Source organism: Tyto alba, unplaced genomic scaffold (genome assembly GCF_018691265.1).
Source record: "Tyto alba isolate M040663 unplaced genomic scaffold, T.alba_DEE_v4.0 Super-Scaffold_42, whole genome shotgun sequence".
NCBI classification, from domain to species: domain Eukaryota; kingdom Metazoa; phylum Chordata; class Aves; order Strigiformes; family Tytonidae; genus Tyto; species Tyto alba.
Genome location: NW_024881318.1, coordinates 33580921 through 33604822, shown reverse-complemented (window position 1 = coordinate 33604822; position 23902 = coordinate 33580921). Strand labels below are relative to the sequence as shown.

General features: G+C 34.0%; 1 protein-coding gene across 3 annotated transcripts in view; it reads left to right on the top strand.

The window, feature by feature from the left end:
* Nucleotides 1-23902, top strand: part of RFX3 (regulatory factor X3) — a 124914-nt gene that overhangs the window by 77304 nt on the left and 23708 nt on the right. For 2 of the 3 annotated variants that reach the window (XM_032989710.2, XM_032989694.2), the window contains exons 4-7: nt 5927-6185; nt 17940-18014; nt 22754-22935; nt 23483-23602. In XM_032989710.2, coding sequence (XP_032845601.1) covers nt 5927-6185; nt 17940-18014; nt 22754-22935; nt 23483-23602 — 636 coding nt within the window. The remainder of the gene's footprint in view (nt 1-5926; nt 6186-17939; nt 18015-22753; nt 22936-23482; nt 23603-23902) is intronic. The other variant, XM_042804821.1, reaches the window with a different exon arrangement.

Sequence of the window (23902 nt, the reverse complement as noted above, 5' to 3'; positions counted from 1 at the left end):
TTCATTGACTTCATTCATGGGTGTACAGGATTTTCCTGCAGTTGTGCATCGTGTATGCTTTTATTGCTTTATTTCCATGTGGAAAGAGATGTTGGACTGAGCATTGAAGATCTCGGTTCTTTTTTAATGATATAGAATGCCTGTCAGTAACATATTTACTTTAATTTTTTAATATGACAAGTAAGAATTTTGTTATATGGAATAATGCAACTCTTTTATGTAAATTTTATAAAGTTTTTTCTGGCTGACGTACTTTAAGTTGTTCATATAGAGAAAATGTATATGCATAAACAAGTCAGCTCTTACAGAGGAAGTTGCTTACTTCAAATTTTTGTTCTCTGGTTATAGATGCACTGATTATACCTAGTGTAGGTTTTGGTCTTCGGTTTTAGCCGTTTCATTTGATAAAGGGGGATTGGTGAAAGGAAACAATGATTTACAGTCTTATCAGTTCTTCCATCTCTGTCTTTAGATCAATTGAGAAAGCTTTTGTGGTAGAAGGTTATTGCTTCACTGGGATTTGATATGTTATTAAAAAGCCCTGAATCAATATTCTGGTTAGAGGAGTAGATTTCTTTGTGGGGTGGAAGGAGGTTGTTTGAGACAGGGTGAGACAGATGATTTAACCCTCTTCATTATCATTCAACTGCTGTATCATGTTCTGTTGTGTCAGCGTTAGAATATATGGCATTTCCCTTTCCCACTGCTTATGATACACCAGCTCCAGACACTGCAGTAATGCACTGACTGTGATAAAGCCTTCCCTCAGCATTAGACAAAGGGTTCTGTTCTGTCTAGTTTGTCTGATGCTCACTATCAGCTTTAGGACCACAGAGTTATACTAAAATTTTAAAAGAGTTTGAGGATATTATTCTGGCATGAAAGACTTTATTGGCTTTTATGCATGGAAGTTTTCTACCATATTGCAATACCATAGCATTAGCATGACTCTGAGAGCATTATTTCTATACTCTGCATATAAATAATAGTGTATCTTGAAATATTTATTTTCATCTAGTGTTTATCATATTTATATCTCAGGAAATAATACCTTAGTTAATTATGTATCATAAAAGGCCAACTTTCATTACAGAGGTGACAGTGAAAAAATACTTACATGCCTGCCTGCTAAACTATGTAGGTAAACCATACCAAAACCCAGAAGAATAATTCTGAGGTTATTACTTGATAAGACAGTAATTATTATGTTACGTGTTTGTTTGAATTGAAATTACAGAAAAATAAAAAAAATTACACTGGATAGCTTTATTGTTTGAATTAAGATGCTGTTCTTGTATAGCCACCGTGAAGGTATGCTGCTGTTTCAAGTTACAGTATAAAACGTATACATCTTCAAGTAAAAAAATAGATTTATGTGCATTTTACCCAGACTTGGATTTTCCAATCAAGCTAGTGATAAGAATTCAGTAGTTAGTTACTTATTTTGCAAGACACAGAAGTTACTGGAATATAGTTTCAAGTCAAAACCTAATTTAAAACAAACACAAACTGCACTTGAGTTAACTAGCCTGGACTTCTAACCTGATTTGAGAATTTTTATTTAAAGACACTCTGCACTTCTCAATTCCTGGTAAAGGAAATAATCTCTTGTTTGTTTTTTTGTTGTTTTTTGTTTGTTTGTTGGTTGGTTTGGTTTTTGTTTGGTTGGTTTTTTACTAAAACACAGAGTGATGGAAAAATCTTTCAACAAGGCAGACATTTCTAAGACATGAGTAAAACCAGCATAAGTCTGTAGGTGATGTTTTCTATGCAAATATAAATAAGGGAAAGGTAAGTCTGTCCCATCAACTACTTGCTCAAAGAAAATCTGGGGCCATGATTAGCCTATGTAAATTACTGACACATGATGGGATGGCAGGAACACTTGTTTATAGTAGTCAATAGATGAGATTCTTGACATTTACATAGAACCAAATCATAGCTGCAACTGTGAGTAAATGATTTCATATGTGTGCCTGTGCACACTGAAACTAATGGAGGAAAACAACAAGGCTTACTCTTTTTGTACCATTGTTTTTATTTGTCTCCTTTCTTCAAAGTGTCAGTGTCTCTGAAGAGAAAAGAGTGCCTTTAAAAGATAAGCTCAGTAACATCATGTTAGTGTCTGTAACACAGCACAAGGCATTGCACTTAATTCGTGTGGTAATGCTGGGGTTTACTGAACTTTGAAATCAGTTACCTTCTGTTTTCACATGCCAAGAAATGTAACGTTATTAACAACTTTATACCACAACTCCATGTGTTTTATTTCTAGCACTATATTTTGCAAATCATTATAAAATGTATGTAAGTAATAAGGCGTAATAGATGATGCCATGAACCACTGTACCTTGCAATCCTAGTTCAACTCATGATGGTCTCATTAATTTCCAGTGTGGGATCTCAACGTTGGACAAGTGTTCTGGATTTGCTTAATCTAAATTGAATTCACGCAGCGTCTGACTTTGTATGACTTGCTATCAGGATAAATACAATCTAGTTTGCACAGGCTTCTGGAAACTAGGATTCTGCAGCCTGACTACTTAGACATCAAACTTCTTTGTAACTCTTAATTTTCTAATCCCACCTTCTAGTAAACACTGAATTTCACAGTGTTTTGATAGGAGGAACCATTAGATTCTGTTGCCTACCTTGTATCTGAAGCCACAATGTATCACCAAGCTGTTCTCCTAAAGAGCTAGAAGATTTTAGCTACACTGAGGTTAGTTCCTAGACGATATGCAGCTGTTGAAGAAAATAGGAGCTAAGAGTGCTTTTACAGCCATTGCAATGGGAAAGAACTAACCATATGATATATGTCAGATTACTTGAGGAAAATATTGCGTATCAACACAATTTGTGCTACAAGTACTATGGTGAAGTTGAAGATGACTTATTTCAAGTTATCCCTTATGTGCCTCTAAAGGATGTAACATATTTTCCTCTTTGCTGCAGTTTTATATTGAGGGGTTGTGTTATCCAGTGCAGTGTCCTTAAAACCTTTGACTCACTGCTTTCCAAAATAGCCTTTCATCCAGCTGCATTTTTAATTTCCACATGAATTATTTTGTGTTTGGTTAACTTAAAGGGTTCTTTGCTAAATTGCAGTTGTTATTGCATGTAATAATAATGGATTTATCTCACATTTAATTACCCTGCTGATCTCTATTGCTAAAGGTTTGTTTAGTTATCTCCAATAATCACGTATTCTAGAAGAACCTGCTGGTTGCTGGAACAAAGGAAAGAGTGTGTTTATCTTGGAGTGTGACTCGTTGTACCCCAATGATTGCTCTTGATCTGTTGATACAGAGTACTGTTCTAAGCAGATGTAGATGTTCTGATACAGTCAGTCCTTAGAGACTATACATGATATATAGATCTAAACGAGGTAAAAACAAACAAGCACTTCCTTTTCTCTCCCCATCACACCAAGTCTTTGACTTAATTTTCTTGTGAAATTTTGAGCTTTCTCTAGGATTTGTATTGCTCAAAGAGCTGCATCTTCAATTCCACTTTTTCAAGGTAGATTCATTCTTCTTGCATCTTTTGGACAGTATTTTTCCTCTAGCCATGTCTACTTTTTACTGTCCACAACTGCCTTGTCCTTTCATTCCTTTTCTTACTGATACTTCATACTGATACCAAGTTTTTCATTCCTCTTTTGGGAGAAATTGGTGTTCAGCCTCTTGACAATCATTTGCATGTACTGTTTCCCCTGAGCTTCCATCACTACATTTTCCTAAGTTGTCCTCTGCTGCATAGCACTGTTAACAATCTGCAAATTGTGTGATTCCGAGACAGATGCAAAATCAGCTCTGCTAGTGGTTATCTTGCTTTGTCACAATAGTATCACAAGGTATCACAATAATACCTAGGCTTGATAATACAGATTAATCAGGACCTGCACAGTGCCTAAACACATACATAGGTTATTACAATGCAAAGATCAACTGATTTTAACTCTCTGAAAGGAATGTTGATAGATGAACTATTTTTGAGTATTAGACCCTAAAATAACTATTACTTTGTTTTCAGTAAACTGTAAGGCATTTCTTTTAGAGTAACTTCAAGTTTCTTGCAGCTGAACTTCAGGCTTTCGAAATACCCAAAATAAAAAAGAAAACGTTTAAGTAGCGTAAGGACGGGTGAGAGCAAATAATGTAGTATGAGACTTATGAAACATTTAGGGTTTTAAAACTAAAGTTTTGGAGTTTCTGAAAGGTGTCTGAACAGGAAGAGAGAAACTGTTGTGTCCGCAGTTAATACAACAAAAGTTCTGACTAGATTAGGTGCCGTATGTTTTTCAGTTACTTAAAAGTAAAGATTTTCTGAAGCTAATGAAGGAATTATTATCTCTGAGCCCACTGTTTACTAATTCAGTAATCTTGTGTAAGTTTTCATAATTAAAAAAAAAAAAAAAAAAAAAAACAACATAATAACAAACATAAATGGCCATGATCTTTTCTATATATTGATAGGTCTAGATAAAGGGGAAAAAATTTTGCCTGACTTCTGGTTCCTGGATAGGTGTACTAATCAACAACTTACTGCAAAAAATGTGGATGCTGCTTCATCCTCTTGTGTTTTTGGACAAAAATGTCTGACTTCTTTTGTTGAAATCATTTAGTTGCATGGTGTTGCATGATTTTGTGTTTTATTATGCTAAGTGAATTGGAGACATGCAGAGATTGGGCACCTCTGTTTTCTCTGAATCATAAGACTTCTAAAATCTATTTACTTGGACTAAGTGCATTTCAGCATATGCAATTCTATATTAATAGAGAACTCTGGATTTCAAAATGTTATTGCCTGTTGCTTACAAGCAATATTACAGATATTTATGCTTAAATAAGGAAACTAATGGTTGGGTAAACTGACTGGTTTTTACCTTTTGACCTTTCTAACATGATGCTTGACAAGATACAAAGCTTAGCAATCACAAAAAAAGGATAGAATTTCCAAATAGACCTCTCCAAAACAAGGAATCTGGCCTTTGAAATAATGAATGCTATTTACTTAACAGTTTTGAATTATGTTGATTTGAAGATCATGGGAATAAATGCACATTCAAAAACTGTGAATAGATTATAACCTATGAAGATTAATGATTCAAGATAAGTGATTAAGAACATGAAACATGTGATAGATGGTTCCAGTACCTGAATAGTTTGTCAGTAAACTGGTTAATGAGGCATGAATGTTTCATAGTTGAAAGTGATTTAAAAAATGTTACTGTTGCATACCTTTAACTTTTTTCATCTTTGTGACATTTTAGAAGTCATAATTCTGTTTTGGTTTTACTTCTTAAATGAAGTTTTTTATCATAACATGAATTCATGTCCAATTTTGAATTCTCTCTGTAAAAATAACTGCATTTCCCAAAATATCAGTGAATTCAGAATTTCAAGCTTCAGCAATGAGCTTTAATGAATTTTAAAAGAATAGATAACATAGAGTTCTTGAACACTGGACTCACTTGGCTGATATTTGTATGTTTTGTTTGTAATTTTGCAATGTGCACAGTATGCAAAATGTATAACATCTGACTAACATTCAAAATTTTATTGTCGGTTTGAAAAAAGTTAAGACAGATGGAGGTTTATAAATTGCTTTGCAATGTATTAATAAATGGATGAGCTCTTTCTGCCTGTCTCATCAATTTCTGTCATATTTCCCTTCTCATCAGGTAAGATTGGAAAATTTTTCTGCAAGGTTTGGTGGATACTTGATTTAACATTGTCACTGAATTAGTTATTTAGTGCTTTGACTTGATTAAATGTTGTTCTCTGAGGAGGCAGGGATTGTTTGCCAACCTTATTTAATTTGGGTATAGCTATTTTACATAAGTTTCTAGAATTATCACATTTCCCTCAGCTAAGTGAACAATACAAATAATTTATTTTCTTTTTCTTTTCTTTTCTTCAAGCCGATCCACAACTTATCCTTACACAGAAACCCAGATGTACAGCCAAAACACTGGGGGAAATTATTTTGATACTCAAGGAAGTTCTGCACAGGTGACAACAGTGGTCTCGTCTCATAGCATGGTGGGCACTGGAGGGATTCAGATGGGTGTCACAGGAGGACAACTCATTAGCAGCTCAGGAGGGACCTATCTGATTGGCAACTCAATGGAAAATTCTGGTCATTCAGTGACTCATACAACACGAGCCTCCCCGGCGACAGTAAGTATTTCAGACTGATGAAAAATCTTTGAAACTAGTTTCTTAGTCACTTGAATGCTCTTGCAGACTGACACGGTCTTTGTGACATATATAGCAGTATTATGTTGTCAGAATAAGTACTACATAGTACTTTTTGTAAAATAAGTAATAAGTATATCTATAAGATAGAGAAGTAAGAACACTGTGAAAACTTAAACATGAAGGCAGACTATGTTAGAAGTAAATGTTAAGTAATGTAACACTTAAATGTAAACTCAGAGATCTCCCTTAAGAGTTTACTCAGTCCGCCCTTATTTCAATTAGGAAAATGGGTTTATACCTAGTCTAGCTTTGCTCCGTAGTCCTAGTGAATACTTTTACCTAATTCTTCTGGGTGTTCTGCTCTGGATATAGAGATTTGGAAGTAATGGGGAAGAGAACTGTGAAGCAGAATAGGAAGATATAATGGTTTGAGCCCAGAGGGCAACTGAGCACCATGCAGCCACTCTCTCACTCCTTTGCCTTCGGGAATGGGAAAGAGGAAGAAGACAACAGAAGGCTCTGGAATCAAGATAAGGACAGGTGGGATGACTCACCTGTTATGGTCACAGGCAAAAGACAGACTCATTAAGGGAAGAAAAAGAACATCAATTTAATTCAAACACCACCACCACTACTTAACAGAGTAGGACAGTGAGAAGTATAACTACATCTTAGAAACACTTTCTCCCCACCTCTTCCTCCCCAGGGGAAGGACTTCACTCACTGTTCCCTGCACCAGCGTGGGGTCCCTCTCATGGGAGACAGTCCTCCACAAACTAGGAGTCCTTCCCACACGCTGCAGTCTTCATGAACTGCTGCAGCATGGGTCCCTCCCACGTACTGCAGTCTTCCCAGTGCTGAACTACAACAGTGGGGGGCTTCCCACAGAGCCTCAATTTCTTCAGGACAGCCACCTGCTCCAGTGTGGAGTCTTCCCTGTGCTGCGGGTGGGCATCTGCTCCCCCATGGACCTTCATGGGCTGCAGGGGGACAGCCTGCCCTCTCATCCTGGGCTGCAGGGAAGTCTCTGATTGGATAACTCTCCCTGCATCCCCCCCACTTCCTCCTACTTTCTTCCACTGACTTTGGTATTTGCATGGGTATCTCCCCCACAACTCCTTACAAGTCCCGCTCCTCCCCATGGGTTCCTCTTCTTAAGTATGTTATCACAGAGGTGCAGCCACTGTCACTTATTGGCTCACTCTTGGCCAGAGGTGGGTCTGACTTGGATCCAGGCGAGCTTCAAGAATCTTCTCACAGGGACCAGTACTGTAGCCCCTTTCCTCACAACCAAAAAACACCATCACACACAGAAACCCAGCACAGAAGAGTTGAAAAATATAGTAAAGAAGATAAAGCATCATTAATAATACAGATTCATCAGTACTTAAAAGGACAATGGAATTATGGGACTTTATTTTAGGAACCAGTGTAATGAGTGAAAACATAATATTCTATTTAGAATTATGTTGAAACTTTATGATAGCATTAGATAATTCAGGTGATCTGATAAAATCTCTTTATTTTGATTCTTAAGGTGGTTGGTATGGATAATATAAAATTTTTCCACAATGTAAAAATTTATGATTTCATCCAAGAAATGTGTAGTATTATTTTCTGAGAAATAAAATTGTAGAGAATCATAATTCATGAATAGTATAAATATCAGTAACTTAGTAGGAGCTTTCAGCTAGCAACAGAGAATTTTATATTTGAGTTGCAAAATAAGAAAGAGTGTATATTAACATTTGCATGTATTTTACATGACTTCAATAGAAAAATAGTGTTTCCGAAAAAATCAGCATTCCTCTTTGAGATTTGTTTAATCAAAATCAAGACTGTAACTCGACTGTTTTCTTTTTTCCTCTAAAGTACTCTCTCATTTTACTAATTTGGAAGATATTTCATGGAATTTTTCACTTGACTTTATGATTCCCAAGCACAGGCAAAACACATAGTTTTCTGTAGTCATAAGTAAGCAATATATCATCTATATTGAATGAAATTTGAAAGTGATGTTTCTTTAAATACTTAAATGACAATGATATTCCTATGTTTTCCTAGTTATTATAAATTGTTCTATAGTTGAAGACAAATATTGGATCTTTTAAAGATCATGCTAGCCTTCTCCTTAATCAAATAAGAAATAATGCATTTTTATATTTTGCATATTGTGCTGTAAGTTTTGTTTTATTCACTAGCAAAAGAATTCAGTAAGTGGAAATGCTTAATTGAATGCAAAATCAAGTGAGGCTTTAATGCATACAATAAACACATATGACTAGTAGACTTACTTTAAAGTTGGTTATCCTAGAATTATTTGAATAATATCAAAATTTCATACATATTTTTCAAATTTAAAGCTGTTTTGATTTTTTTTCTAAAATTAGAAGTAAAAGTTGCCAAAATTCAACAAAATTTGAGGTTGACACCTTCAGCAGAATCTTTCTTCACGGGTAAATAAAACAGCCTGTTTTAGTTGCTCCAAGTAACTTCTATACTGCTGTATCAACTTGCCTTTAAGATTAGAAAAATATAGTTAATACACTGTTTTAGTTATTAAATTGCACTTTTAAAACTAAAATAGTTTCCTCTATGTTTTAAAGTGTTGTTTGTTTTGTATAGTATAGTTCCAGAAGTATGAGACATTAGAATATACTAGAAGTACATTTCTTGCTAAGGAAGTGGGACACATTTTAGAATTTATCATTTTAGGCTCTTTGTGTGTATGGTTCAGCTGAAATATTCAAAAGTCAATTGAAACACAAAAGGTTCAGCTTAGATTATAATTTTAAAGCACCAAGTCTGTTTTAATTCTTCTAGAAGGCATAATTAAATTATGCAAAATAGAGCAATGTAATATTTTATTTGGATTGCATCTTAGATGGGTAGAGCTTGTTTCACTTGTGATCCTCATTTGATCTTTACCATCATAACTTTTTTCATTCTTGTATAGAGGATTTATTGGAGTCACCAAAATAACATGTATCCAGGCGGGTCTACTAGTATAATACTCAGAAAATATTTCCAAATTTTGAACTAGTTTGGAGAATTTTCATATGGAGACAAAGGATATAGAAATTAATAAGAATTTACTAACACATGTGGTCATCACAAGCTCTCTTGTCATAGAGGTACTACTTCTGTGTACTCTTTTCAACTGATAACTTAATTTGGTTTTTTGTTCTCCACCTTCACTAATCAAATCATTACCTTCTGTAGCAAGCAAATTAATTGTATTATTGATGTTATCTGTGTCTGATACATTTAACTTAAGTTTAAAAAAGCAAACAAAACAGTTCCAGGTTAAAAGTCAAATGTATAAAATAAGTTCATCTTATTAACCATGTCTTGGATAAATGGAACTTAAAAATTCATTTTCCTTTTCACCAGGTATGCTATTTGTTTTATACAGAATTCAATAAAAGAATCTCAGGGACTTCTTACTTTAAGTCTACTTTCACTTTATTTTCTTTATCATTTAATGTAATTCTGAGATCTGCTTTGGGTTTAATAAAGAGCTAATATATTGTTTGTAACACTTCATTTGTTTTAATTTCTGTCAAATATTCATACAAGAAAGCTGTCATACTTAATCTATAGCAGGCAATAACAGTGTTATTATAACCAAAATGTTAAGAAATGTGCACTATCAAAACTATTCTGACATGAATACAGTAGCGTCTTATGTTAGTGTGCATGAAGAACATTTGTTAGCATTTTCTTTACTCATTTCATTTCCATTGATTTCATTGCTTCTTCCCATTATAACCTTTGCTGGCCTATTAAACTACTTCTCTACTTATTCAAAAAAGAAAGGCATTCAGATTATAAGACCTTCTGTATGAGATACTAGGTAGTTTAAGAGCTTTCCAAAATGACCAGCTTCATGTGAATATATGTAGATTGGTCAAGAATAAATTGTGGATTTCATTGAACAAGAAGTGATTTACTGTAGCTGGATGTCTATTTGAAAGTACTTTGCATATTGAAATCTGTATGAAAGTCACCTGTTTGGTTTATTGGCAACTATCATTAGAGAAGGGGCAACTATATTTAAGAGACTAACTAGAAAATGGAATTGTCTTGTTAATAATGAAATCTAAATCACCTTACATTTTTTGTTTTCATATGTAAATGTCTAAGGACTGTTCTTGTGATAGGATAATCTAATCAACATATTTCATAATATCACAAGGTTAAAAAAGTTCATGTAGTTTCTAGTAATAAATGCAGTGTTATGCTTGTCAGCCAGTGAGAGCCTTCCATCTTTTAGTCTTGTTTTCTAACAAGCTTTATGACTGATCTGCAATTAAAGTTGTCATTCATCAGTCATCACCAGCCATGGGAAATATCCACTTATGCTGTTGTGGAAATTTATCCTATTTCAATGCAAATCTAAATGTGCATGAAAATAAAAGCAAAATATGTGGTTATAATGTATTACCACAAATTCTTATTTATAATAGTAAGCACAGTCTGAAAAGTTTGCTCTTAAGTTTAAAGGAAGGATGGTGCCTACCCAAAATGTGTCATAATTAATGGCGGGAGAAGAATGATAAGAAGTAAGAAGGCCCAGTGTAAATATATCTTGATAATGTCATTTTAGTGGAAGTATTGTAATTATTTTGAGAACATGTTTAAATAGTCCATTAAAGGTGGAGGGGTTATAATTTGGAAAATAGTTTGAGATGAGATTTTATTTTTTAATCTCTTTCTTGGTAGAGGAACTTTTTTCTCCTCCATTCCCTAGCTTTTCTGGTAATTTTTATTTAACGGAATCCTTTTAGCGTAAAACAAACCATATCGGATCAAATTGAAGATGCACAGATTTTTATGCTACAAAGGATTATTAGATCATATTGTCTAACCTCTTATATTGGCAAGACATTTATGTATGATTTCTTGAAGTGAGCACAGTAGCATCTTTTGTGAAAAATGGCATCCATTTCCAGATACAAGAAGGCAGATAGTATTTTTTTTTCTTTAAATAAGTCATAAGAATAAGTAATCACTACAACAGCTAAAAAACATTAATGTGGTATGAATTAGCTGGGGGGGTGGGACGTTTAGAGGATTTGTGGATCTTATGCCTTTATGAACCTCTGCCTCAAGACTTTTCCTCCTGCTTTGGTTTCTCCTTCAGAACTGTGAAATATCATGGCTTTTCCCTCTCTCTTCCATAGGATTCAGACTAGCAATGTGACCAAAATAACTTATGTCTTTCTCTGCCCCTTTGAGTGCCTTGCTGCTCCACTGTAATGTCTTCAGTTGAGACTGTACCCTTTTCACAAGACAAGGAGTGTAGGGAAAAAGGAGAATGACCCTAAGGTCAGCCACACCTTCCCTGTCTGTGTTCTGTCATCATCTGCCTATGGTCCTTGTTTCTCTTCTGATACAGTCTGGCTTCAGCTTTCAGTCATTGGCTTTTGGTGTGTTTACAGCATAAAAGCCCTGTAGCACCTTCACAGATTGTTTCCAGTTTTGGCAGTTGAATATTTATTCTGGTATTTGTGTATCAAAAATCAAGATGTAGTGCTGTTGGAAACTCAGTTTATTCCAATGTAGCATTCCAATTACTGATTAAAAAAATATTGTAAGAAAGATGATTTTTTTTTAATCACAAGATATTAAAAATAGGTATATTTGTATCGGAGAAAAGAATTTCTGTTAATTCCTTTTATTTGAAAATGCATAAGATGGATGCAGGATGACTTGCCACTGATGTTCTCATAACAGTCTGATTATCAATGACACGGAAGCATCACCTTTGTAAAGAACTGGATTTTTTTGTTTCTGATTAAATACACATTTGTTTTAAAATGGCCATTCTAAGGCTGTCTTGCCATAAATGCTTTCAGGTTTGGTTTTAATAGTAATCTGAACTAAACTTTCATTTTAGATTCTCAATTATGATTATCTGGTGTGAGTAATTCCAATGTGTTTCCCTGCATTTTTCAGTGTTAGGTGGAATGTATATGTTCTAGAAGACCTTATAATCAGCTTGACAAGGAATTTTTTTTTTTTATTTATTTTAACCTTTAAGTGTTTGTACCAAATGTGGGGAAAAGGACCACAAATTAAAAAAAGTTAAGAATCTGTTTGAAGGTGATAGGGATGAGGTATAAAATATCCAAATAACTGGATGATCCAGGGAAGAGATGGTGAGTTGGTCAGTTTGACCATATGTTTGAGAACTTCCAGCAAGGAAGATGAACAAGAGCAGCAGCGTTTCATTTGAAAATTTGGGAAGGAGAAAGTAATCTGACCTAAACTCCAAATATTTTTTATTTTTCCAGTCTGTTGCTGTTAGGTGTGCTTTTTCCCCCCTATGTTGACTCCTTATATTCTTTGTAATCAGTAGAGAACATACTATATTTAATAGTCGGTATGTACACCTTATGTACATGCAGACTACGGGAGGTGTGCATTTGCAACAGGTATTTTGACCAGTATATGTTATATATTTTAAAATTGGATGTTATATTTACAAATTAATAGATTTTAGGAAAAAAAGATCTTTTTTCTAAGTTTTAAAGGTTTATCAGCATTCTTTTAAGGTCAGCATATGTAAAATACCACACTTATTTTACATCTTTTTGTGTTCTTCTCTTTCTGAATATTTTAATGTCTTTAGTTCTAACAGACTTAAAGAAGTATCTTTATATCTTCAAAGTACTGTTTCATTCTCTTGGGGAAAAGTTCTTAGATCCTATTTACAGGTGCTGCTACAGCTTTGTCTATTGTGAGGAATTAAAATCTTTTAGATTTAATTCTTCCAGCTGTAAAGGCTACACCCGAGTTCTCTTAATGTGGTCAATATTATTTAATTTTCAAACTTCTTTTTCCTCGGCAAGCTTCTCTGCCTAACACAGTCCTCTGGCATATGTTTCAGAGAACAGTACAGCATAGATAAATACTGTATCCTGAAACAGAATTGAGAGCCACTGTAAATAATGCATGTTTGTGGCATGATAAAAGAGTGAAAGCATCACATTTTCAAAAACCCTGAGTCCATCTATACTGTAGCTTCCAGTTAGTTTGTGATGTGTAATACACCTTGTTTGGATAAGCACAGTTGTCACAAGTACCCAGGACTTGGCTAGCTGTACGAAATTAATCTTTCTTGTACACATATGAGGAATTAGTAATTCCTTCATAATGGAGCATGTAATGAAAGCTCCTTTAGAATTTTACTTCCTTTAAAGCCTGAACGGGCAAACCTTTGGAATTGGATAAAAGCCATTGTGAATGGCAGGTGCCTGTGGAGATAGAAACAGGAGCTATATTTTTTTGAACATGATGCAACGATATATTGAATTTTAACATACCACCTAAAGTTGCCTGCTTTGCTGCTGCTGAAGTGTGGTTTGCAGATGCAAACATAAATTGTAGGATATCCAGATTAACCACAAAACCTCAAGTCTTAAACTTCTGTGAATTGTTTTCTTTATGTTCTGACCTCCTCAGAACAACTTACTATAAATACTTCATGTTAATTAGTTGAATCGTTAATTAGTTGAATCATTAAAAGTACCATTTCTTTATTCTAAGAGGAAAGCATTTTTTTTCAAAATGGGTTTGGGGTAGGTGTTTGCTATGTCTATACCATACATATCTGAGACTTCTATGCATAATTTGCTTACCTGATAATATATTAATGAACACTAAGACATAAACTAGCAAGAACAGTTAATAACTTCCAAATCAGTAGATCACATAAAGACTGGGCATTGTAGGATTCCAGATGCATATACTGGGATCAAACTGTTAAACCGTTTAACCCCAGGGAAATAACCCTTAATCATTAACAACTGTGTCAGAATATAAGGCAGTATCTTAGTTGGCAAACAAAGTAAATCGAAGGACAAGTCTACAATCACAGTTTTCATAGCTATCATGCTCTAATTCAGTGTCCACGCATGTTTATGTTACTAAACAAACCGAGTATGATTCCTACCAGTAGTGTAACATTTAACATGGTCCAGTTGGAGTTTCAGGGGGAGTAATCGTGTACATTTCAGTTACTAGTCAGAATTTTTTAATACATAATGGTTTCAGTCTTGTTAAGAGAAGAGTAGGAGAAATGTATGACTGATCATATATTCAAATAAAGAAGGTGTAATTCTTGTTGTCATTTAGCATTTCAGGTGTATATGTAGTTAGTTGTGCCTGGAATCTCTCACTGCTTATTGCTAAAAATACAAGGATATCAGTCTTCTATTTATGCAGAACATAATTTAAATCTTAAAATTATTTTCATATTCTTTCCACAAAACATCATAATAAAACCCACTGTATTACCTGTGTAATTGATGTGTATATGTGCTTAAAGTCTGTTTTGAATAGAGATTAAATTATGTCCAGCATTTTTATAACCTAAATAGAAGTCCCAGGCCAAAACATAGAACTTGAAAGCTTAAATGAACAAATTACTCACATAAACAACTTTTTACTCAGGTAACTGTTACTCCCAGTACACATGGTAATCTGCGTCACAGAAAGTATTTCAGTTGCAAGGGACCTACAACAATTATCTAACCCAACTGCTTGACCACTTCCAGGCTGATCAAAATTTAAAGCATGTTTAATGTTGTCAAAGGCATTGTCCAAATGTCTCTTAAACACTGGTAGGCTCAGGGCATCAGCCATCTCCCTAGGAAGCCTGTGCCAGCATTTGACCACCATCTCGGTAAAGAAATGCTTCCTAATGTCCAGTCTGAACCTCCCCTGATGCAGCTTTGAGCCATTCCCACGCATCCTGTCACTGGGTACCAGGCGGCTCAGCACCTCCCTCTCCACTTCCCTCCTCAGGGAGCTGCAGAGACCGAGGAGGTCACCCCGCAGCCTCCTGTTCTCCAAACTAGACAAGCCCCATGTCCTTAGCTGCTCCTCGCAGGAGATGCCTTCCAGCCCTTCCAACAGCTTTGTTGCCCTCCTCTGGACACGTGCAAGGACTTTGACATCCTTCTTAAATTGTGGGGCCCGGAGCTGCACACAGAACTGCGGGCGAGGCCGTGCCAACACTGAATACAGCAGGATAACCGCCCCTTGTGACCGGCTGGCTTTGCCGTGCTTGGTGCACCCCAGGATGGGGTTTGCCCCCTGGGCTGCCAGGGCACACACCGCTGGCTCACACTGAGCCTGCTGTCACCAGCCCCCCCAGATCCCTTTCTGCAGGGCTGATCTCCAGCCACTCCTCCCCCAGTTGAAAATTGTGGCCAGTGTTGCACTGTCCCAGGTGCAAAATCCGGCATTTGTTCCTGTTAAAATTGATGCCACTGATGGTTGTCCAATGCTCCAAACTATCCAGATCCCTCTGTGAGGCTTCTCATTCGTCGAGAGATTCAACAGCACCTCACAGTTTTGTATCATCAGCAAACTAGCTGGTAGTGCATTCAACTCCTGAATCCAGATCACTGACAAATATATTGAACACAACTGGCCCTAGAATTGAGCCCTGAGGAGCAACAATAAAGAGAAACAAAAAGTAGCCTGAAATTTTCAGAAAGGGCAAGTTGAATGATTTAGTGTCTAGAATATCTGTCTTCAAATCAAACATGTTTTATGCTCAAAAATAGTTAAGAACTGATTGTATAGCCTACGTAGAAAGAAGGTTTCTGTCATTAAAAAGGTAAGTATATGTCAGGTAAAGCTGAAAGCTCATTTTATCAAAATACATACTAAAAATAGTGAACAAAGTAATTGGTAGTGAGAACAATTTCTCATTGAGCTTGATTAAGTAATTAACATGTTTTAGTGGTGACCAACACTGCTTGACTTATGCTGTGCAGTAAAAGTGAACAAATTCGTTGTCTTCAATGGCCATGCTGGTGAAATCTACTTCTAAAAGAAACACCAGCAACAGAAATCCCCCAAATGACAACAAAGAAACTTTCTTTGATTCACTGCATAGCACCTAAAGGCATTAAAGCAATATGGCAGCGAGGAGTGAGTGTCATATGTAATGCCACTTTTTAAGCACAATTACTACTACTTTTTAACAGATTGGTTCTCTGAACAAACAAGGCTACAGTTGCAGCAACAAAATGAGAGTAGTGCAGTAGTGGGAATGAGCAGCAGGAGGTGTAACTTCAGTGCTATAGTAGTACTGTGGACAAAGCATTGTGGAACAAGTAACCTATGATTCAGAATTAGGTTTTAAATGTGTATACGATCTTCATTGTTTGATTGTAGCAGTATGTTAAGAAGGGAAATTCCATGCCTATGGTATATAGGAAGTTGACCTTACTATGATGATGTTTCAATCTTGTAGTTTTAATCATGCAGCATGCTTTTAAAATTTTATCTTTCCTGTGCAATTGAATACTTTGACCTCATAGTGTTTGCCACTGAAGAAAGAAGAAATCAGAATATTAACCCCCCCACACACACATTATTGCCATGTAAGAGTATGTTGTCTTACACAGTAGTTGCATATTTTTAATAATGTACTTTTTATAAAAGAGCTAATATTAAACAGTTGTAAGAGAGAAACAAGAAGTGATTCCTCACAGCTATTACAATAAAATACTTGTGAGTTGCCCTGTAAAAAAGGGAGAAGCTAATTTTATATGTACAGTAAATTCAAATGTCAAAGGTAGTATTTTTCAGTTTCTCTTATACAGAGAGTGAATTCAGCTAATATTGGTAAATTATGCCACTGAAATTGTGCGTAGCACTGTGGTATTTGAAGTAGGATAGGGAGGCCTTATAAAAAGTATCTACATGGAAAATCAAAAGTGTTTTTAAAAGTACAAGTGGTGATTTCCATTGCTTTCATTCTGGCCATTTAATGTAGCTTATTAATTGCATGCCTTTTCTTACTGCGCATCCCGTTGTCTCTGTCACTTTCATTGTTGTTTTTGCTCTTCTGGCTCCCCAGTTAAATTACAGTTAGGTTCTAATTTTTTTTCTTTAAAGCCATCATTATCAAACTTATCAAAATAGACATTGATATTAAAAAATAAAAGAATGGGAATAGATGTGAGAGTATTTGTACATTTGCATTTGAAGAAATACTACTTTATATTTTAGTAGTGTTGTGTTTTCTTTTCCTTTTAAAAGGCAAAATTATTGTGAACAAATCTGCTTTTCCAAAGGCTGGATCCTGCAGTCTGTATAACTCCTGACTCCATTTACTTTGGCAGCTGGGGATATTCAGAGGGTGCTGGCAGCAGTAAGGGTGATGTCCTGTCCCAGTGAAGCTAATGGTGGAAAACCGATTTAATTATTTGGGTTTGGGATTTGATTCTGTGATTCCAGAGAGATGAAGTTTTGTTTCTAATTCAGTTTTTATTACAAGCTGTGCATGTCTCTTTCTGAAATAGTTGGAGGGAAAACATATGGAGGCCTTTCTTAAAATTTTGTTTAGGGATTTTTTTAATTTTCTTTTTTTTATTAAAGGTATTTTTGTTCAATCAGGGTTATTTTTGTTTCAGTGCAACTCACCAGTAAATCTACTCATTTTATTTCCTGAGCACATTGGGCGGTAAAATGGACTTTGAGGCTCTGATCCTGAAGTATATATGCAAGCAAAATGCCTTTCTGACCTCACTGGGGAGGTTTGTGTTCACTGGGACTCTGGAATGAGGCCTTTTAGTAGCATATATGCCCTAGCCAGGAATAAAGCAGACATTTCTATTGATCTGTAAGCAATCTGTCAAAACTTCTCTGATCAGGCTTTTTTACTATCCCATCTTGAGTCCTTTTTTTAATGACATCTATTATCAGATTGAAATGGCGATTGAGACACTGCAAAAGTCTGATGGTCTGTCCACTCACAGAAGCTCTCTTCTCAACAGCCATGTAAGTTGTCTCTTCTTCACATACACTCTTTCTTGCTTGTTCTGCATGCTTAGCCTGCCTCTAAATGTTTGTTTTATTTTATTACTACTTTTTGCTCTTAATCTTTTCATTTTAGTTGCTTGTAATCTTCTACTACATCTCTCATGTCTTTAATTTGTCAGATGAAATGTCTTTATGGTATATTGCAGAGTGTTATCTGTTTCTTATGCTCTACACCTGTGTTAAGACAAGTTAACACATTTGACTGTTTTGTGGATTTTAGTACAAATGTCAAGATAATGTTTAAATAATTCTAAATTAGCCAGCTTTTGACATTTTAAATACAGTTATCTACAAAGCAAAGCCTGTGTACCCTATATTAATTTCAGGGCATGTGAAGATGAAGAGAAAAAACAAACAGTATGCCTAATATCTGTAGATTACTTTTAGGTGTTTCCTCATTTATTCTGAACAGTGAGTTTATTATGAAATGACTTACCTAAGAATTCTAAAGATTTGAAAAAAAATGAAAGCATTATCTTAATTTGAAGTACACAAAAATGTCTTATTCATTTGCCTTTTGTTTTGTTCTTACTCTACAAATCTTACAGTTAAGGACATTCCATATATGAAGCTAAAAGATATTTGGGTGAAAACACGATCTCCAAATATAGTAATGAATTCATTCATGTAACTTTAAAATAAAGGAAAAAGGCTGAAATGTAATTGTAAACTTATTATAAAAATAACAATATTGCTTTGTAAGTTGCTAGTCTTTCTTGAAATGTTTTTTTTTTTCTGTTGGTATTTGTGGTTTTGTATTTTGTACTTTTGCCATGTTGATTACTTTGTATTCATCTTATCTCTTTTTTCCTTCTCAGCTTTACTGATTATATAAATTAAAACTCTTATTGTTTTACAGAGGAAAGTTAAATTTGGTTTGTGGTCTCAATGTAAGAACGGTGGTAGATGCTGTCTCTCAGAAATCAAATTAAGAATGTATATTTTAGCAGGTTTGGGGTTTGGGTCTGGATTTTTTTCTGTATAGGTCTGGTTATGTCAAAGGAAAAATTATTTTGTGGAAATTTTAAGTAGGCTTTTTTTTCTTTAGAAAAAGCCAAAATTGAAAGAGGAAAATGTTACTACAAAAAGTTATGCAAAATGTTATACAGAAGGACTTTTAGATTCAACCTTGGATGTTTACAAAATACTTGTTTTGAAGATAAGACAATAAAAAAAATATTATTTAAATAATAATGGATAGTATTAGATAATATCAAAATTATTATTTAAACATTATTTTTAAACATATCGTAACTTTTTTTATCAAAGTGTCAGAAATTTATGTTAAGACATTGAACACTTGAACTGTTGATTAGTTTGTGTTTAATCCTGTTGTGAAGTGTGGAATCTTGGTATAAAACCAAGAAGAATTACAAGATAAGCTGCTGTGTCCCAGCAAACTATGTTCTATTCATTCCTGGTGCTATGCACTATTCACAATGTGTCCCTAATAATGAGATTCACATCCAACTGTGAAGTCTTACCATGTTATTTCTTTCTTGACTGTGAAGGCTTTTTTCAAAATTACTTTGGTAGTCATATATCTTTGACTCTGGGAAAAAAATAAAAAAAAAAATCCCTGTACATATTTCTGTGGCAGTCAGTCTTTCCTAACCTCGGTCATTTTGGAAGAAGTTAACAATCTAGATCAAACTTACTGGATGTTTCACCTATTTTTAAAGTAACGCTTATTATCTTTAAACTTAAGGAAAGTATGGAGGAAGTTTAAGTACAGATTTAGTCTTTGTATCTTTAACTTGTTTTTGATTTTGACTTCTAATGGTTTGGTATTTATTAATTGGGTTTAATAGGTTTTAAAATAGAATTCTAAATTTTGTGTTTAAATAACTTTCACTTTTCAGGTGATATATTAATTTGTGGTAAAATAATAGTTTGGGGATTGGGAATTTCTCCCTATGATACTTCCATGATGTTTTCTAAGATGTTTTCTTTTTGCCTAAATTCATGTGTGTTTATTTTAGGATTTTGTCATTTCTCCTGTTTTCTTTCCCTGCATGAAACTGACTTATTAATTGATAGTTGAATGTTTTATAAACATTGCAGCTTAATTGGAGTCGCAGTCAATTTAACAGGTCTGACTCTGTAAATATTTCATACCTTTACCCAACTTACTCATACAATATGGTCAGCACTATGATTTAAAAAGCCAGGATTCAAACCTGAACAGCTCAGTTTTAGAATTATATTTCATCTTGGTAGGAAACAGGCTTTTTAAAGTTGTTTACAACAATTTTGTAATGTTTGGAGATAATTTTCCTTTTAAAATAATATATTAACTGCACTTTTTCTTCCAGACTGTAATCTAGCAAGTAATGACTTCAAGCCTTTGCTACTAAGGAACTCTACCCATGAGCAAAGCTCTTGGCATGCACTTATCTTTTGATTTTTTTGGGGGGGGGGTTGTTGAATAGTGCAAGTTATGTTTGAAATAACATGTTAGAAATTCATACATTAATGAAGTGCACTTAAAATGATTCATAATAAGTTAGAAGACATCTAGTGGAAAATATCTTTAAAGCTACATACAGAACTTAATTAGAAAATATTTTTTTTTTGTTTGTTTGTCAGTCTTTTGGGATTGACAAAGTTTTTCCCTTTGGGGAAATACTTCACATTCCGTATTTGTTCTGATTAAATTATAGATTTAATAATACATGACAAATGATATATAAATAAATATAGATGTAATGATAGAATTTAAATATAAATAAAATGCAGCAGGTGAAAGATATAATTATCTTTCTTTGTAAGCCCAGATAGGCTTATGTCAGGGCATTAGTGAAATAAGTTTAATACATTCAGAAAACATTTAATATTTATGATTATACTTTTTCTTCAGCTTTATTTCAAAATAACGGTTGCTCAATTTAGAAGCGCTTGTGAATGTTAAGACTTTTAAAATGATGATACAATAACTGATATAAGGATGATGAACTGTGCTTTTTCATTTTGTCTATTTGAAATGCAAAATTATCTGCAAACTGAGCAAAAAAAATTATGTCTTGGAAACATTTACATCTTACTTCTGTATATTTCTCTAGATCTTACATTTAAGAAACATGGAAAAGTTATGGGCATGTTTTCAATAAAAAGCAAATAAAGAAATGGTGTTTGAATGATCCAGAGTAAATTTTGTAGTAAAATTTTTGCATTTATATTGGTGAATTTCTGTGACTAAAACATATCTATAAATACAATATTTGTTATCTGTAATACATAACAGTTTTGTGATAAAATATCAGGACTGAAAAATTTCATGGCTATTGCACACTAAAATATTAATGTTCTTTGAATGGTATGTTACACTGAACACGGATGGAACAAAATCTGTCCACTGCTCTAACAGAAAATAATTCTGCAAAAGAATAAATAACACATAGACCATGTATATCTTTTATTGTCGCTTAATGATTTGTGTTTTGGTTATACTAGTTACTGATTTTCGTGACTAAATTGAAAATTATTACACATTTGTGTGAATATCTAGCCTATCTGAGTAAAAGTTTGTAACAGGTCTTAAAGACACAATGTCCACAGTTCACATTGTCACTGGACGATCAAATTAAATCCAGAATTTGGTAAGATCTCTAGTCCTAGCAAGCTTGAATATTTATACTGTACTATTTTGGTATAAATATATAGGAAAATAGAGAAGTAAAATTCAAACAGAAAATTAAGATTGTGAATCATTCAAGCTATATCTAAAGGAAAATTTCAGGGGACTGAAACCATGGCAAGTACTGGGGAAAGATAAAGAAAATATTAGCATATCAAAAAACTAAAACTGTGGAATTAAAATTCTTCCTCAACCTGTATTATTTTTTAATCTATTTGTCATTCTCCTATAATGTTAAATCTAGGTATTAAATTGTCTTTTTTTTTTTTTTTTTTTTTTTTTTTTTTTTTTTATATTAGTGACAGCTGGAGGTGTTTTTTGAGTGTGCACTACTGGGAAAGTGCAATGATGTTACATAAAAAGTCTTTTCTTGCATGTGTCTAAAATTACCTACCACAGTTACATTAAAAGATTAATATTTTCCCAAGAATCTCATTCTGCTCCTACTGGATGTCAAAGGCAAACAGGCTACAACTGAAAAGGATTGTACTCCAATGCTTTATAGATGTACCAGTTGTTTTTGACATTATCTAGGTTGCCCTTTGACTTACATGCAATAGCTTTTTTCTTGTATGTATCTGAGAGTAAAAATTCTTTTTAAGTGTCTTAATGTATTTTAACATCAGGCAAAGAAAAACCGTGTAATATTCCAGGTTGACAAATACGTTAACTAATTTGTTAGTCCAAGGAGTTCATTTTCTGCAGTTTTTGTGCATTACATTCATGATTACTTTATTTCTTTGTGGTACTAACAGTTTGTCTCCAAAGCATAGATACCTTTATCAAGTATTGGTGTGTGGTACTGAATCAAAAATATTTTAAGAAGTGGACACTTACCAGAGGTCACAAGTGCAATGAGTTCTGCTATTTCATGGTAATTTTGAAGATCCTAAAGCACTATGATATAGCTAGCATTTGAAGACTCTCTAAAGAAGGCATTAATTGTTTACTAGACCTGAAGAGTGGCTTCAAAACTGTCATAAGTTAATTTTGTATGGCTAAGATATTTTTAATAAAGTAATAATGATTTTTTTTTTCTTCTGTTTTGTATGTGATATAGCTTCAGTGGCTCTTAGACAACTATGAAACTGCAGAAGGAGTGAGCCTTCCAAGAAGTACCCTTTACAACCATTACTTACGACATTGTCAGGAACACAAGTTGGATCCAGTCAATGCTGCCTCCTTTGGGAAACTCATACGGTCAATCTTCATGGGATTAAGGACCAGAAGACTTGGAACTAGGTTTGTGTTAATGAAATCCTGAACTATTATAGAAAATACAAATAATAATTATGACTAAGAAACTCATGTGCTAGTGAAAAAATAAATAAAACCTGTATTTAAATATTACAGTGGGTTTCTGTCAGTTCAGTCTCTCAATGTTAAACAGTTTTATGCTTTTCCAGATGTTACTATACTTTTAGTTCTCCTGGTTTTGACGGTTTATGTGTTTATATTTTGATAAATATACTGCAGATTTTTATCAGTACAAATAAAATACAGCTTCTTGTTTGGAAATTACTAAGAACTGTGTTTTTCCATAACTAGATAAGTTGCATTTATTTGCATTTAATTCTTGTTACTTAAGTGGATCACAAGTTAAAGTGCTGGATAATATTTGTTTAAGAGAATGAATTAATTTCCCAAAAGTAGGTAAAATTGGTATGACAGTAGAGTCAGGCTTGATTTTCAGGTTTTATTTTCCACTCAGTATAAATTGTAATATAAATATAATGTAGATGCATAAAACTGGTGTTACTATTCTTTAAATTCTTGCTCTTTCATGAAGGGGGAACTCTAAATATCATTACTATGGGATTCGTGTCAAGCCAGACTCTCCTCTTAATCGACTACAAGAGGACATGCAATATATGGCTATGAGACAACAGCCCATGCAGCAGAAACAGAGGTAAAGTGTGAAATGAACATAAGTATTTACTAATATTTCTAATTAGTAAAGCCTTCCTTTCCCTTACATGGAAAAGTTGAAATTCTAGTCTAACTTTTGTTGAGCTTCTCTGCTGTGAAAAATAAAAGTTTGCTAGATATCCAGTTGACATCACTGAAGTTAGTCAACGTGACAACATCAGTCAACATGAAAGAATATTCACCTATAAATTATCATAAATTTTCAAAAAGTAATAAAATGAAATATGGTACAAACAGACTCTTCTCAACTATTTTGAGTTCTTATCCCACAAGCTGAAGA